At 39.0% G+C, this 17,598-nt stretch overlaps 1 protein-coding gene and 1 non-coding gene across 3 annotated transcripts; one reads left to right on the top strand and one right to left on the bottom strand.

Moving 5' to 3' along the window:
- Positions 1-160: 160 nt before the first annotated feature.
- On the top strand, positions 161-16,384 carry LOC114108610 (chorionic somatomammotropin hormone 2-like). 2 transcript variants are annotated; one of them, XM_042237524.2, is made up of 6 exons: positions 256-389; positions 8,284-8,465; position 8,861; positions 10,632-10,738; positions 12,679-12,858; positions 13,488-13,828. In XM_042237524.2, the coding sequence occupies exons 1-6, from the start codon at positions 335-337 to the stop codon at positions 13,677-13,679; spliced, it is 717 nt and encodes a 238-aa protein (XP_042093458.1). In that variant the 5' UTR covers positions 256-334; the 3' UTR covers positions 13,680-13,828. The 2 variants fall into 2 exon arrangements, with proteins under 2 accessions (XP_042093457.1, XP_042093458.1); XM_042237523.2 differs by lacking the exons at position 8,861; positions 10,632-10,738 and having other exon boundaries at positions 161-389; positions 13,488-16,384.
- On the bottom strand, positions 4,220-4,321 carry LOC114109796 (U6 spliceosomal RNA). Its single transcript, XR_003586371.1, has one exon. It is a non-coding gene; the product is annotated as a U6 spliceosomal RNA (small nuclear RNA).
- Positions 16,385-17,598: the final 1,214 nt, after the last annotated feature.

Here is a 17,598-nt window from a genome sequence, read left to right as displayed (position 1 = left end):
GAAGAAATTTAAGTTCATAAAATATTATGATGCTAAAACTCAAAATTTAGACAGAGAATAGTGTAGAGTCGGGTATATAGACATTCAAAATTCTCCATTGCTGAGTGCATCAGCCACTGAAGGACCACGCTCACTGAAGTCTCTATTGCTCACCCTACAGGTACCAGCATGGAGAAAGAGATAGTTCTACTACACAGGCAGTTGAACTCTCTTTCATGGCCTCCTGGCTTTCCTTAAGAAGCATTCCATGCAGCAGGTTTCCTAACCCCATCCCATCAGTCTGACTCCTGACAGTCAACAGGAGTCCTCTCCCTGGGATCATTCCACAATCCCCATGGCTCCAGCTCCCAGCTTCCGTGGACACCAGTGGACTTACAGGCCTGTCCGAGGTATGAAAGGCTGCAGCATGGCTTGTCTATGTGGTTCTCACTCTGTTCAGACTGTCCCAGATTAGTGAGTTCACTCCCCAATGGCTTCATATGCCTCCCCCGTCCCAGTGGACGGCCATTGATGCAGGGATCTCTCCCCTGAGCTTCAGCTCCCTCACCCCCTGGTGCAGGCTGGTCACCTTGGTCTCCTCCTCCTTTCCCCTTCCTCCTTGTCCCTTCTTTCCTTTGTCCTACCGAGTTCTGTATGGATCCGGATATTCCTTCTCAGTACTCAGGGAGTCCCTCCCGTGCTCACCTGGTCTTCTGTGAGAACTGCTGCGTCTCTAGACATTCTTGACGCATCCGTGGAGAGAGGTGAACCCCACTTCCACCCACCGCTCCGTCATCTTGTCCACCCCCATTTGTGCACGTATTAGAAACAAGTTTCCCTTTCTGTTAAGTAACACTGTCATCACCACACATGTTTAACTTTTGCTACTTGAAGAGAACACAGGTAAGTTTTAATCCATTCCCCTGTTGAAAGATTCTTGCTTCTATACCAAAGCTACTATGAATAATGCTGCAATGAACATGGGAATACAGATCTCTCTTTGAGACAATGATTTCATTTCCTTTGACTATACATCCAGAAGTGACATAACAGTTCTCTTTTAAGTTTCTTGAGGAACCTCCACACTGTGATTCCATGGGAGTTGCACTGGTATACATCCCTACCAACAGTGCATAAGCACTCCTTTTTCTCCTCATCCTCAATAATATTTGTCATTTCTTACATTTTGGTACTAGCCATTCAAACAGTATGAGGTGATATCTGTTGTGCTTTTGATGTGCATTTCCTTTTATTATTAGTGATGCTGAGCATCTTGTCAAAAACCTCTTGATCATCTACATGTCTTATTTGTGGGAAAGTGTCTATTCTTTAAAGATGTAGCATACATTATGTTTACTATATTCCAAAATACAAAACTCAGTTGCCGACCTAGATATCAACAATGAGGTATCAGAAAGTGGAATAAACAAAACAATCCCTTTTGCTATGCATTAGAAAAAGATAAAACACGTAGAAATAAACTTAAGCAAGGTGTTGAAAGATGTTATGCAAAACCTTTAAGATATTGATAAGAGAAATTTAAAAAGAGTTAAAGATATGTAGAGTTAGGTTGTCAATTCAACGTGATTTTTGAGGTAGAATTTGTATTTCTATAAACTTCCCTCTTATAACTCCTTTGTTGCATCCTCTAGGTTTTAGATCATCACGTTTTCATTGTTCCTTGTTTCTAGGAATGTTTTGATTTCCCTTATTTCTTCAGTAACCTGTTCATGATTTAGAAATGTGTTGCTTAATCTCCATGTGTTTGTGTTCTTTACAGATTTTTTTCCCATATAATCTATCAATTGTAACACTATTTAGTCTCAAGTGTTGTGGTCAGAGAAAATGCTTGATATAATTTCAATTTCCTTAAATTTCTGAGGTTTGATTTGTGACCCAAGATGAGGAAAATGTTCCATGTGCACTTGAGAAGAAAGTATATTTTTCTGCATTTGGATGGAATGTGCTGAGATATCAATTAGGTCTGTTTGCCCGAATATTTCCTTTTAGGCTTATGTTTCCTTATTACTTTTCTGTTTTGATGATCTGTCCATTGGTATAGCTGCAGTGAAAACATGCCCTACTATTATCGTGTTACTGTCAATTTCCCCTTTTATGTCAGTTAGTGTTTACATTATGTGTTGAGGTGCTCTATTGTGGGTAAATAATATTTAAAATTGCTATGTCTTTTCTTGGACTGGTCCCTTAATCATTTGTTAGTGTCTTTCTTTATCTCTTATAATAGTTTTCATTTTAAGGTCTATTTTTTCTGATATGAGAATTGCCAATCTGGCTTTCTTTTGATTTCTATTTGCATGGAATCTTTTTCATCCTCTTACTTTCAGTCTGTATGTGTCTCAAGGACTGAAGTGGGTCTCTTATAGAAAACATATATGTGGGTCTTATTTTTGTATCCATTCAGCCAGTCTGAGTCTTGGTAAAAATGGGAGAAGATAACAGCAAATAAAACAACTGATAAAGGATTGCTTTCCAAAATATAAGCAACTCAAACAACTCAGTCATCAAAAGCAAAGGCAAGAGCTGCAAGAATAAACTAGTGGGACTGCATCAAACTCAATACCTTGTGCATAGTAGAAGAAGCCATCATTAAAATGAAAAGACAACCTATGGAATGAAAAAAAAAGTATTTGCAAATCACATGTTTGGTAAGGGCTTCATATCCAGTATATATAAGAGATTCATGAAACTCAGCAGGAAAAAAAATCAAACAACCAAAATTATTAAATGAGCAAAGGAGAGTGTTTTGAAAAATCTGAAGAGTGGACTATAGATGACAGACACTGTAATGTTTTCAGTGTAATGTTTTCAGTGTAATGTTTCACTGTAATGTTTTCTTCTTGACATTGCTTTCTTTGTTTTCAATCACCTTTTTGGTGATTGCAGTTCATAGATGCATCCTTCGTTCAATAGCAATCACCCTACACCGAGCTATATGTGCTAAGAATAGCCACACTAATTATAAAAAAAATAATAATTACATACTTAATCTTGAGACATCTAAAATCCAGGTGATTTTCAGAATGTTCACTTCATCATTTTCAAGATTCTATTTCAAAATTGGAACTTCTAGTAAGGAAAAATGAGTAGGGGACCTCTATAATACATGGATAGAAAGTCATTTAAAACTGGGAGCATTACTGGTTTATAATTTGGGGGAATGTATTATTCCTAATACTATTATAATTTTACTCCCTTTAATTCTCTGCTATACTAGGTTGATATTGATTTAAAATAGTAATACCAACATAGAGGCACATGGTACTAAGTTACAGTAGATTGAGAAAGACAAAGCTTATGTGGCAGGATGTGAAATCATAGAAAATTAGCAATGGTATCAAAACAAGGGGAAGTACTGCCTAGAAAGAAAGCAGAGTTCTCTAATTTTTTGGAGACAACACAAACAAGTCAGATGTGAGCCAACCAGCTTAAACTGTGTATCAGAAACTGCACCAGAAGGAAAATGAAGTTCATAAAAATATGCTGATGCTAAACGCCCAAATCCAGACAGTATCAGAATAGGGTAGGGTTTATGTAGATGCTGAAAACTACTCAGAGAGGTAGACATGGAAGCAAATACACTAATGAGCATCAGAAAGATCAAAGCACAAAAGGGTCAGAAAAATAAATCGTAAAGGGACTTGAAGTCTGATCAAAAAAATAAGAGAATCATATTAGAAAACCAAAATATAATAATTTGTGCACATGATAGAACCAGAGAATGCTCAGCAGAGAAAATGTCGGCGTTAGTGACCAGTGAACAGAAGCCTCCAGCATCAGTAACAAACATCCTGGGCAGGGCTCACAACTGTGCGCTTCTGGGAACAGGCTCAGTTTCAAAGTGTGGGCACTATACCACCTAAAAGCGAATGCTGATAAGGATTATAGCTTGCTATGGCACTGAATCGCAGACAGTAGTGTTTGTTAGTTTACTTTTCTCATTCAACTATAAAGTTAATGAATCACTAATCAATGATAATTGACACCATCAGTTTCTAGTCAGACCCTCTTTAGTCATACAATGGATATGTGAACCTGTTATATGATCCCCAATAACGGTTTTAATAATTGAATTTATTGATGTTTAATTGAAGGGGAATTGCTTTACAATGCTGCACTGTAAATTCATCAACATGAATCAGCCGTAGGTATACCTATGTCCCCTTGCTCTTGCACCTCCTTCCCACCATCCTTCCAGTCCCACCCTTTGAAGTTGTTAGAGAAAAATATGGAAGACTTCACAAATTTGTGCATCATCCTTGGGCAGGGGCCATGCTAATCTTCTCAGTATTATTCCCATTTTTTAATATATGTGCTACCACAGCAAACACAAGAATAACATTTTAAGAAAAAAAATTCATATAGTTAGTCATCTACCAATAAATGATCAATTACATTAGGAATTAAGGTGTTCTGCTATATTTACCGCCTCTAATAAAATCGAATTTTATAAGGTCCATGTTCCATGAATGAATTAAGCATATATTTATGCATAACACATCTATACATGCACAAAAATATATGCACACAAATACATCTATGTTATACAAGCTATTATTCTACTTTCCTGTCACAATAAGCTATTTAATTATGAGAGAGATAGTCCCAAATTTCTCCAATTATATGTCTTCCTTTTGAGACCCTCTTCTTTTATTTTCCTTTTTTTTTTCAATTTTATTTTAGTTTTTTGCAATCTTTTCTCTCCACACTTTGAACTTATTAAGTTGTATTGGGAAACAGCTAATTAATAATATTGTAATAGTTCAGGGGAATGGTGAAGAGACTCAGCTATACATATCTATGTATCCATTCTCCCACAAATTCCCCTCCCATCCAGGCTGCCACATAATTGAACAGAGTTCCATATGCTATACAATACGTCCATGTTGTTATCCACTTTAAATGTAGCAGTGTGCACATGAGCATTCCAAACTCCCTAACTATCCCCTCCCCCCAGCAACCATAAGTTCATTTCTTCAGTCTGTGAGTCTCCTTCTGCTTTGCAAGTAAGTTCATTTGTATCGTTTCTTTTTAGATACCACCTGTAAGGAATATTGTATGATATTTCTCCTTCTCTGTCTGACTTAATATACTCAGCATGACTCTCTAGGTCCATCTATAGACCTAGCATATGCAGTAATCTATGTTACTGCAAATGGCATTATTTCATTCTTTTCAATGACTGAGTAATATTCTGCTGTGTATATGTACCACATCTTCTTTCTTTGTTGTTTATATGATCTATTTATTAATACTTACCACTTAATAGAGTCATCATTTCCTTCCTGCACCCTTTTTTTTTTTTGGCTGTATCAATTTATTTTTTTTAATTTTAAATATAAATTTATTTATTTTAATTGGAGGCTAATTCTTTTACAATATTGTATTTGTTTTGCCATGTATCAACATGAATCTGCCACGGGTGTACATGTGTTCCCTATCTTGAACACTCCTCTCACCTCCCTCCCCGTACCATCCCTCTGGGTCATCCCAGTGCACCAACCCAGAGCATCTTACATTGAAACTGGGTTGGCAATTCATTTCACATATGATATTGTGCATGTTTCAGTGGCATTCTTCCAAATCATCCCACCCTCTCCCTCTCCCACAGAGTCCAAAAGTCCATTTTATACATCTGTGTCTCTGTTGCTGTCTCACATGCAGGGTTATCGTTACCATCTTTCTAAATTTCATATATATACGTTAGTATACTGTGTTGGTGTTTTTCTTTCTGGATTACTTCACTCTGTATAATAGGCTCCAGTTTCATCCACCTCATTAGTACTGATTCCCATGTACTCTTTTTAATGGCTGAGTAATACTCCATTGTGTATATGTACCACAGCTTTCTTATCCATTCATCTGCTAATGAACATCTAGATTGTTTCCATGTCCTGGCTATTATAAACAGTGCTGTGATGAACATTGGGGTACACGTGTCTCTTTCAATTCTGGTTTCCTCAGTGTGTATGCCCAGCAGTGGGATTGCTGTGTTGTATGGCAGTTCTATTTCCAGTTTTTAAGGAAGCTCCACACTGTTCTCCATAGTGACTGTACTAGTTTCCATTTTCACCAGCAGTGTAAGAGGGTTCCCTTTTCTCCAGCATTTACTGCTTGTAGACTTTTGGATAGCAGCCATTCTGACTGGAGTGAAATGGTACTTAATTGTGGTTTTGATTTGCATTTCTCTGATAATGAGTAATGTTGAACATCTTTTCATGTGTTTGTTAGCCATTTGTATGTCTTCTTTGGAGAAATGTCAGTTTAGTTCTTTGGCCTATTTTTTGATTGGGTCATTTATTTTTCTGGAATTGAGATTCAGGAGATGCTTGTATATTTTTGAGATTAATTCTTTGTCAGTTGCTTCATTTGCTGTTATTTTCTCCCATTCTGAAGGCTGTCTATTCACTTTGCTAATAGTTTCCTTTGTTGTTCAGAAGCTTTTAATTTTGATTAGGTCCCATCAGTTTATTTTTTCTTTTATTTCCAATATTCTGGGAGGTGGGTCATAGAGGATCCTGCTGTGATGTATGTCGGAGAGTGTTTTGCCTATGTTCTCCTCTAGGAGTTTTATAGTTTCTGGTCTTATGTTTAGATCTTTAATCCATTTTGAGTTTATTTCTGTGTATGGTGTTAGAAATCATATTTTAATCACCTAATTTTAAATAACAATTTTATTCTTAAATACCATTACCTGTTAAACTAACTAAGAGCAGAGAAAACCAAGTAAATGCTGATATCTTATCCTTAATTAAATTACCTCTCTTCTGGTAAATAGGAAGAAGAACATGTTCAGACCTCATTCAGGAGGATAAAATTTCTATTTTATCAGTTCTTTTGTCCAAATACAGTTCTTGTTCTCTTCAGTCTTAAATTCTGCTTGCTTACAAAGGATGGACAGGAAAAGTAATATTAAAATCATGCTTGCAAGAGACAATGATTTTATGCTTCTATTGGCCAAAATAGGGCCAGGAATAATTTCTGAAACATTATAATACATCATGGAAGCCTGAAGGTCTAGTTCTACTATCAAAGAGATGTTTGGAGATGGTTCAAAAACTAAGCTCCATGGGTTGTCAGGATATACTCTACCAGACAGGTAAATTTGGTCCCTAAAATGTCAAAGTCAGGAAGAGGCAGGCCTTGTTTGCAGAGCAATAACTTTGTGTCAGTGCTGACCAGGTAATATTCTTGTATTTCCATTTGGAGATTAATTTGTCATTTTCTAAAAGAAACAAATGTAATGAGAGGATTAAAGATGCATAAAAGTAGAAGAGCTGTCATGGTGCCTAGAAGAAAGGCTAGCCAGGAGAACCAGGCCCCCACACTGATAATTGTCAGAGACGGTAACAGTGAGTGTTTTGTAGACAGAGCAGAACAAGTGGATAAAACCAATGTTCTAGGGTCACTTTGTTTCACAGTCAAAGACAAAATATTTTTCTCTTTAAGCAGAGTCATCACAGCTCCTGATGTGGTCCTGGTTACACACATGCAGACCGAGAGCCCACAGGCATGTGTGATGTGACATCAGGAAGTGAACAGATGAGTGTATTGGTGCCCAGTCACCTGCATCTGTTAATAATGGGACCTGGGGAAAATCACTTGCCCTCTCCAAGTCATCACATCTTCATTAACATAACTTGATTATCATAGTGAAGATTAAGGCTATCTCAGAGGGTTCCTGTGAAACACAAATTTTAAGATGTTTTAAAGCTTTCGGGAAAGTATCAAAGACATGCATGGGGTTACAAAGGTGAGTGAGCAGATCCAAGGTACAGTATCCTTTTTCTGTTAGTATTCTCTCTGTACTCAATAGTAGTGATCTCTTAACCAGTGTGATGGTATACCACACAGATAAATTGTACTTTTCTTGTCATTTCAGTGTCTAAAATTCAAGCATTAGTGGATGTAGAGTAAAAAAATTGCAAACTCCTAGAGGGCCTCATTGCTCAGAGTCTGCAGAGTCCCAACATTAAACTGTCTTAAAAGAATGGCCTAAATACTCTGGCTCAGAATTAAGTTCCAAATGTTTGCAGAGCACAGAAGTACTTCTGGGAGCAATTCAAAAATACAGGGAGTAACCTACTTCTTCAACTATCTATCTGTGCAAATATCATCATCCATCTAAATTTACACAGAAGTCGCTCCTTCTTCCCCACCCCAGCTTCTACAGCAGCAACTCCTGCTCACGGCAACAGGGAAAGAGAAGGCTTCCTTCCACAGGATGGATTTGATAACCTCAGGTGACTAGATCATCTCAGAATGGCTCACGTTTTATTTAAACAGGGTCCTGCCTTCTGCTGCTGCTGGTCATGTCAAATCTGCTCCTGTGCCAAGGCAACCCATGCCCGTCCTGCAGTCCTGACGAGTTTGACACCTTCCTGCAAAACGTTACAGACTTGTTTATCGATGCCTCCTGGCTGTCTCACGATTTCCATAACCATTCCACAATAATGTTCAAGGAGTTTGTAAGTACTATGTTGGTGGTGGTTTAGTTGCTAAATCGTGTCCGACTCTTGCGACCCCATGGACTGTAGTGCGCCAGGTTCCCAGAAGGAAACTTCCCCTAAGTGACGGGGCTAGACTATCCATTAAACAAGAAGGCTGCAGAAGCACACTCTCTCGGTCAAAGAAGCTGTCAGTTCATAAGATGTGGAAATGGACAAAAGGATCAGTTTTGTGAAATCTCAAAGTTTCCTAAGAAGTGCAATAAATTGTTCAATTTCCTTTCATTCATTTTCTTTTTAAATAAGCAAAACAAATGATTTTGTATTTGTCAGGTAGGAATGCCAGAAAAGACTCTGAGGAATAAACAACAGAAATTTATTTCCTCACAGTCTGGGGGCTAGAAGTCCAAGATCAGGGTGCCAGCAAGGTGAGGTTCTGGTAAGGACTCTTTCTTCCCAGGCTGGCTTCTCTGTGAGTCCTCACGAAGGGTGGGGGGTGGGGAAGAGAGATAGATGAAAAGACACAGAGACACAGAGAGAATTCTCTGGTGTTTCGCTTCATGAAGACACTAAACCTACTGGATGAGTGTTCCACCCTAAGAGCTCATTTAACCTTAATGGGCTTCACTGGTGGCTCAGATGGTAAAGAATCTGCCTGCAACGTGAGAGACCTGGGTTCTATTCCTGGGTCTGGAAGATTCCCTGGAGAAGGGAATGGCAAGCCATTCCAGTATTCTTGCCTGAGAAATCCCGTGGACAGAGGAATCTGGTGGGCTATAAACCATGGGATTCCAAAAGGTCAGAATCCTTTTCAAAACACAGTATTTTGGCAGTTCGGTCTCTAACACATGAATCTGAAGAACACACATTCAGTCCACAATACTACCTGACACAAAGCACTTTTAGGTGGGACTGGGGAAAGGAAGCATATTGATTTTCTGGTCCTTCAAGGTCTTCGTGGGCTTTCTTCTCCAGGCTCAGAGTAAATAGCCAGTAAATGAGAACTGCTCTGCAGTGTGAAGGCAATGGCAACCAACTCCAGTACTCTTGCCTGGAAAATCCCATGGATTGAGGAGCCTGGTAGGCTGCAGTTTATGGAGTCGCTAAGAGTCGGACATGACTGAGCGACTTCATTTTCACTTTTATGCATTGGAGAAAGAAATGGCAACCCACTCTAGTGTTCTTTCCCAGAGAAAGCAGGGACGGGGGAGACTGGTGGCTGCCGTCTATGGGGTTGTACAGAGTCGGACATGAATGAAGCAACTCAACAGCAGCAGCAGCAGCAGCAGCTCTGCATTGAACTTGGTGGATGGAACATGTTAAACAAAGCTGAATCCGGTCAAAAACGAATACTTGTAGTTTTTTAAAGCTACAAATTATTGTTTTAAGATTTGCAGTGAATAGGTTTCTAGCTACAATAGAAGGGACATTTATAATTGGAAACAATTATTCTTTTTCTGCAAAGGTATTTGAAAGTTGTATGTTAATTCTTTTAGGTCAATCAAGGAGCCTTCAGCAGAACAGACAGCTAATACAAGGGGGTGCTAAAGGTTTCTATTAAATTCACGCAGTTCTTTTTACTCACTAGATTTTCTTTCATCCTTGATATTGACTGTCCTTTTTTTTTTCCCCCAACTTTTCCAGGTAAACAAGAGATTAAATGGTTAAATATAGGTGCATGCATGCATTCTAAGTAACTTCAGTTGTGTCCAACTCTTTGCAACCCTACTAACTGTAGCCCAACAGGCTCCTCTGTCCATAGGATTGGCCAGGCAAGAATACTGGAGTATGCTGCTGTACCCTCTTGCAAGGGATGCTCCTCACCTAGGGATCAAACCTGAGTCTTGTTATATCTCCTGCATTGGCAGGAATATTCTTTACCACTACTGTCCCATGGGAAGCACCAAATATTGGTACATACATACTATATTTAGTTCAAATAGTAAAAAAAAAAAAAAAAAGATAATAATAAAACAGAGAAGGGAAAAGGTTAAACTTAGAAAAGTTATAAGTAAAATCATTTTTATACAGACAATGTATAGAAAAAAATAAAAAGAATGACTTTCAAATTTTGTGATGACCCCCCGTTAAAAAAAATTCATGTCTATCAAACATGTTAATGTTCTGTTAATGGGTTCATCTACTGAATGTCCAACAACACTAACTAATTGCCTGATCACTTTCAAGATGAAAAATATGCCCAGGGCAATCTGTACCATATCAATGCGACTGACAGCTGCCACACCAATTCCTTCCATTCTCCCGAAGAAAGAGATAAAGCCCACCAGCTGAACGTAGGTCTTTCACCTGGGTTTTTCACCGTTTCAGATGAGACAGTATGTAGGTTACCAGATGTCAGATCATTAGAGGTTATGGTAACTGTAAGCAATTGAAGAGAAATTATATTATGCAGTTCATGAAGCATGAGCAAAATAAAGGGATGACTAAAGATTTGTAGTAGCAAGATAAATAACAGATCTATTAATTGTCCATGCAGACAACTTTAGTTCAACCAATGCATTAGACACAGGACTGCAGCTATTATTCTGTATGGAAACAGGAAATGAATTGGAACTTCCATGTGTAAAATATAAGATTGCAAATTTCATGAATATGAAAGAAACACACACCAGTTTTGAGTACTGCCTGTTACTAGTGACTCCTACTTCGGAATCCTATACTGCACCACCCACGCCCTCACATCTGACTTTCAAGGCTCTCCTCATTCTGCTTGTAATTCTCTGATATGTCCTTCATTTGTCATTCTCAATGACTCCTCTGTCACCTTTTATTCTTCATTTGTAAGTCTCCCCCACAATGGCCTATAAAACATTGCTTGCTTCTCATGGCCGCAAAACTTGCTGCTGTTCTGAGGACAACAAAGTTTGCATATCAAGCCTCAATCATTTATTGCAGCTCCAAATTTTCACAGTTATAATCTCTCCTTTCTGATTTCCTGCATTATTGTTCCTCCTAACATTATTTAAAATATTTTCACATGCATCCCCCCTTAAAATTCAATCTTCTCTTTCTACAACCTTCTTAATGATACCAGCATTCTTTTCCTCTGTTAAGCTCACTAATAATGAGGGTGAACAAGTAAAGGAAAAAGGACAAAGAGGAAGAAGAGGAGGGATTGTTCAATAAGCTTAAATTTAAAGTTTATTGAAAGTTACTACGTGGCCTCACATTTTACTAAGCACTTTATGTGCATTACTATATTTAATCCTGTTCAGTTCTCTGTTCTTTACCAGCAAAATGGTTCATGGCTGTAAAGAAATCAAGCATATTAACTAGAGATCGTCAGGCCCTGGGATTTTCAGGCTCAATTCTGCTAGTAGTGGTGAACTAGGGGGGAAAACCCTCCATTGTGAATCCCACTGATGCTGTTACTAAAGACAATGCTGTGCCATTTTCTGCCTGGAGACATGTCAACAAAACTGACTCTTCTGAGTCAGCAGGGAGCTGGTGTCAGGATCAGTTGAGGAGAGAAGCCTGTTTAGGAATGCCATGTCTTCTTCCTTGTCTCTTTGTTGTAATATCATAAAACAATTACCGATCAAACATCAATACGAAGGACTCCTCTGATTCTTTAATACAAATGAATCACTGGGTGACAATGATGTAGGCACAGGTGGAATCCCTCGTTCCTGGGTCAGGCACTGCCAGGCACGTACTGACTTGCCGTAAATCCTTAGATTCTCTCGTGCAAATATACAAACACAGAAGAACTCACTGAGTGGTGGTAGAATTTCAGAGGAAAAAGGAAAATTCTTCATGTTATATATTAGAACGCATCAGAAGAGTCAGTTCCTAAAATAACCTAGATTTTTAATAATTCAGCAAAGTGTGAACTAACAGCTTACATTTTATACTTTTGCAACTTTTACTACCTTCAAAAATCTTTGCATGCACATAGTAAAGTCGCTCAGTCGTGTCCGACTCTTTGTGACCCCATGGACTGGGCTTCCCGTCCTACCAGGCTTCTCCGTCCATGGGATTCTCCAGGCAAGAATACTAGACGGGGTTACCATTTCCATCTCCAAAGATCTTCTCGAACCCAGGTCTCCCGCATTGGAGGCAGACGCTTTAACCTCTGAGCTAAGAGGGAAGCCCCATGCACATAGGAATAACCAAAAGTTTTTTAGGTCAACTGCTCTGAGCAAAGATCACATGTTACCAAAACCACTGAATTATGATTATTTTAATGAGACTGTTTCTTATGGTGGCTTAGAATGAAGACCTTAGTAAGTGGACACTCATGTTACTGTACTCCTGGAATAGTCCTCTGTGTCATCTAGTCACGGAGCTGAAGAGTATGAAAGAATTGTCAGAGGCTTTCCTATCAAGCGCCATAGAGATTGAGAACATGTCAGAGAAACTTCAAGCATTCATAGGGAGTCAATTCAGGAAGGTGAGCATCCTGCAGAGGGCTTTCTTGCTTTGTTCTTGAATGAAAGAGGTGACCTCTGTAATGCATCAGGATTTGGAAATATCTCATTTTGTAAGAAAAAGATTCATGACTTCTATATGCTAGACTGCTACTACATAAAGCAGGAGCCTAGTCATTCATAGTGATATACTCTACTGTAAAGGAATCAGAATTTCACTGCAAATTTTGACATGTGCAGACTTCCTTGCATTGCACACAATTCCACCAAAAGCTTTCCTCTTCCTGGGCACAGGTGGTTGAAATATTTTCAAGAGTAATAGCACTAAAGAATTGAATTTCCAAGATCAGCATTTTTCTTTAAAGTAACCCAGGACGTATGCTATTGAAGTTCCACTTTTCTTCTTCCTCTGTTCTCCTCAAATCAAAGGATGAGAGTGGGAAGGAAGAAAAGAGAAATTTAAAATTAAACTGGAGTTACGTCTCTACTTTTTAGATTTCTAATATTTTCTCATATGCTGGCTCCAAAATCCATATATAGAGAGTTTTATATTCATATGTCTTCTCCAAATCTTTATTTGATAATTAGAAGAAAAAAAGATAAGCAGATACTAATAAAATGCATAAGAAGTCATTATCATTTGGGTATTTAGATTACTGTTCCAGTCCTGCAGACGATGCACGAAGTTCCCAGCACCTGGTCAGGACTCCCATCCCTGAAGTCCAGCGATGAAGATAGGTGTCATTCTGAATTGTATAACCTGTTCCACTGCCTGCACAGGGATTCACGTAAAGTTGACATGTACATCAAGATCCTGGCGTGCCGAGCCCTCAAAACGTGCTAAATCCACAGACATCCCATCTAGCTCTGAGGTGGTCGTAATGATCTATCCCATAGCAAGCTTCTTTGAAATTTACAGCTTTTTAATGCATGCTCTGTCATGGGTCTCCTCCTAAAAAATAAACACAGACTCTTTAGAGTGTCAAAACCTAAGAGGGCAATTTCTTAACATTTCTTATCTTCCTTTAAGAGTAAATCAAAAGAAAATCCACCCCTACAATTGAGAGAATGAAGCGCCTATTGCAATTAGTCACAAATAGTAGAACCTGGCATTACAAAGAAGACCATTAAGAGATTATGTAAGAATCACAGCCAATTATTCTAGGTCAAGTTATTAGAATCAAAGAATTAGACAATTCCTCATGGTTCTGATCATGCTACCAAGAAGACTGAATTCTCAGGATTCTTTATGAAAGCCAGACACAAACTGTCAGTCAACTATCTCAGTCTTACACCAGTCAAGATAAGTGCTTTGCACTTTTGTGTAAATAGCATGAAGTTTACTGAACTGTCTAAACATTGTTAGGATGCTGCTTAGTCCTTCTGGGTTGCAAAAACACAGGCTTAAAAACAATGGAAATGGATTTCCACAGCGTGGTCATGCAGGGTCCTTTCTGGTCACACACTTCTTACTGTATTGTCACACAGGGGATGGCTCAGGAGCTCTGAGTGACTCATATATAAAAGCACTTATCTCATTGAAGAGGTTCCATCCTTATAACTCCATCACCTCACAAAGGCCCCACCTATAGATGCCATAACCATGAGAATCAGGGTTTCATCATATGAAATTTCTGGGGAAACACAAAGACTGAGACCATACCAGAAACAAAGGTGATCTGGCTCATCCTCTTCCAGGGGCTGTCGTCACCCACACTCCACTGCATCCTCATCTCCTGCATCACCTTGCAGCCATTCCATACATTCCATCACTCTGGGTTTCCCAAGTCCAGGTCAGTCAAGTGTCAGCTCCATCTCATATTCAGCCTATTCAGTGTTTCCCTCTCCCCTGCTGAGGCCCAGGGGACCTACCAGGAAGTGCAGTTGTGTCCATTTCTGCAAGGCTCCTTCTCTTTCCCTCTCTGGATCTTCATTCCTGGGGCCATGTTGGAACAGGGTAGATGGTAACGAGATGGGAAAGTTCTGACATCCCTGACTTACATGGTGCTGTTTTAGCCTTCTCTTGGTCCAGATGGACTGATCTGAAATTCCTCCTGACTGACAAGTGTTTCTCTTGAGGGGTTATCCTGGTGATTTTCCAGGACATTCACAAGTTGGGGATCCCCAAATTCATAGTTTCCTTTTTAATCAGGGAGAATGTTCTGTAACCCATAGCTCCCCACCTGCAGTAGTCACCAGAGCCTCTCTGTTTCCCTCACTCTGCAAGCACCATCTGGAGAAAATTAAGCAGCCCACAGTGAGCTGCCTACTAGCTCACCCACAGGAAACCCATGTATCATAAAAGCTCTGAACGATTGAATGGCAGAAATACTGGTGTGCATCTGTCCCCCACCTGGGGATTCTGGACAATTGTCCCAGTGGTCACATAGACACTGAGTAGATCAGAAGGCTGGATTGAAAACCACATTACATGAGAAGTGAGATGCCATTCTCTCTTCCTTTTAGATTAACTATCCTTTCATTAATTATTTGGCTTTACAAACATGCCCTAGTAGGTCACTGAATTATAAAATCCCCCAAATAGACTGAGCCTCTACTGAGACTGGAGCAATGTGACTCGATTAGAGATACTCCGCTTGTTTAACAGACTCCAAACCACCTAGAATGAGGGCCAATCTCTTGACTGGCTCTCCTAAGAAATCAGTGATGTGGCTGAGATGGTTTTATAGCATCTTAGGGCTTTAGTAGCAATTCCTGACAAAGAAAATGGGAAATCAAAAGGTAGAAATGAAAATGGGATGAATAAGAGAGAAGGAAGAGAAAGACAGAAGGAAGGAAAAACAGCAAAGGGAAAGTGAGTCTAGGATGTGGGTAGTGAAGGATGAAAGGCTGTTAGAACACTTTATTTTTAAGGACCCAAATATATATGCTTTTTTAAATATCCTAATAGCAAACATCTCAGCATTTAACAATCACTCCCTTGCCATCCAGAAAGTGTTGATATCCTCCTCCTTTACAGATTTCCATGTGAGATTACATATAAAGAAATGGCCCTATTGTATCGAGACTAGTAACAATGGTTCCCAAAAGGAAACAAACAAATGAAGAACCTTTGAAGTTCACTGACGTTATAGATTAGTAAATCACATGTCATGGGTAAAATGAGGATTTAAACTGAGGATTAAAAAATCTCTGTTTTCCAGAAGCAGGCCTGCAAGTTGTAAAGAAGGAGAGGGTGATATAAACACACCAACTGCTAAATTGCATGGTAGCGTGAAGAAGAAGAAGATGTGATGCCACCACGGGGCCACAGTGGATTGAAGTACAGCTAGGAGCCATCTGAGTGTGTCATAGGAGTGATGCAAATGGGATACTTTATGATGGAGTTTTGAAATGTTGATGGGACCTTGATGTGCAAAAATAGAAAAACAGTACATCTGTCAATTCATTTACGATCATCCTATGAAGTAAGGATCTCTGACATCCAAGATCAAGGCAACTGAGATATTAACACATATAACATTATAAGGTATCAGTGGAAAATCAAGTCTGACAAAAACACGAGATATGTTCATTTTTTACCATTCATCTTGTATCTCTCATGATTATGCTCCCATGATATACTGCATATATTATTGCAGGGTGAGAATGGAGAAATACTTGTATAAATTTTTATGCATTAGGGAGAATCATTTATGGCAAAATAGAGAGTTTGTCTTTATTCTTCAATACAATAGAAAGCCAAGAATATTCAGTCCAAGAGAGCATAATGTCCAGAATTAGAAAAGAGAAACTTTAATATGGATTGAGGAGTTGTGGCTGTTGGGGCTGATAGAGGAAAAGAAAGGGATGAGAAAGAGCTGGGAATATTATGACACTGAAAATCAAAGAGGGCTCTGCCAAGTGAAAAGAAGCAAAGCATGTGAGAGATACAGGAAATGAAATAGACCTTGACCACATGCAACGAATAAGGCAAACGTAAGAGTCAAAAAAGGCATGGAATAATATGAGACTAGCTGAGTCAATAAGTGACTGAAAAGTCAGAGAGAAGGGGGGAGATAAATTAACGTTTTATCCAAAAGCACCTGAGCTCTAGGTTCCTGTATTTCATCATCTTAGTAGCAGAAATCACCAAAAAATGGTAAGGGTCTGCAGCAAATGATAGAAATAAGTACTCTAAGATATTTCTGTTAGACGCTATGGAATAACAGAACCAAAGCGGGGCTACCCAGTGATAACAAGCAGTAAGTCACTAGTCACTTTCAACACTTAAATAAGACATACATTGTAAAGCACAGAGGATGAATGGAAATCAAATGGAAACAACCAATACCTTTACAGAGCCAGCCTAGACAAAACCTAAAACTTAAACCAAATAGAGGTCATGGTCTCCTTAATCATGTGTCCACTTTCTCCAAGAGGTTCTCATCCTTTTTCCTGAATTCTCCCTTGTTTACTCACCCTTCTTTGCCTTACTCTCAGCAGACAGTCATCTAATCACTAATCAAATAAATAATTAAACAGTTTTCACTCGTGAGACATATTTGCATTGATTGTCTCTTCAAACTGCAAAGCTTTGTAATCCCCTGAAAGTAAAACACTAATACTGGAAGGACTCCTTCCCAGCCTCTTTCCAAATTGCCCAGTGGGCAGCAATTGCGAGTCTAGCTACTTAGACATCTTCTGCCATAATTATAACCTCTTTGGATAGTGAAGACAGGAGACGGATGAAGCACTGAATGATGTCGAGAAAGACATGCATGGATACCTGGAAAAGATACCATAGCCTTAAACACCTAACT

The sequence above is a fragment of the Ovis aries genome, chromosome 20, assembly GCF_016772045.2.
Source record: "Ovis aries strain OAR_USU_Benz2616 breed Rambouillet chromosome 20, ARS-UI_Ramb_v3.0, whole genome shotgun sequence".
In the NCBI taxonomy this organism is placed as follows: domain Eukaryota; kingdom Metazoa; phylum Chordata; class Mammalia; order Artiodactyla; family Bovidae; genus Ovis; species Ovis aries.
Note: the sequence above shows the minus strand (reverse complement) of the source record. Positions and strands in the feature narration are given on the sequence as shown.

Excerpts from the sequence above, each read along its gene's own strand:
- LOC114108610 (XM_042237524.2), top strand. The coding sequence starts at position 335 with ATGGCTCCAGCTCCCAGCTTCCGTGGACACCAGTGGACTTACAGGCCT. Across the intron at positions 10,739-12,678 it reads ATAAAGCCCACCAGCTGAAC|AATGAAGACCTTAGTAAGTG; the intron begins GTAGGTCTTTCA and ends ATGGTGGCTTAG. Across the intron at positions 12,859-13,487 it reads TAGGGAGTCAATTCAGGAAG|ATTACTGTTCCAGTCCTGCA; the intron begins GTGAGCATCCTG and ends TTGGGTATTTAG.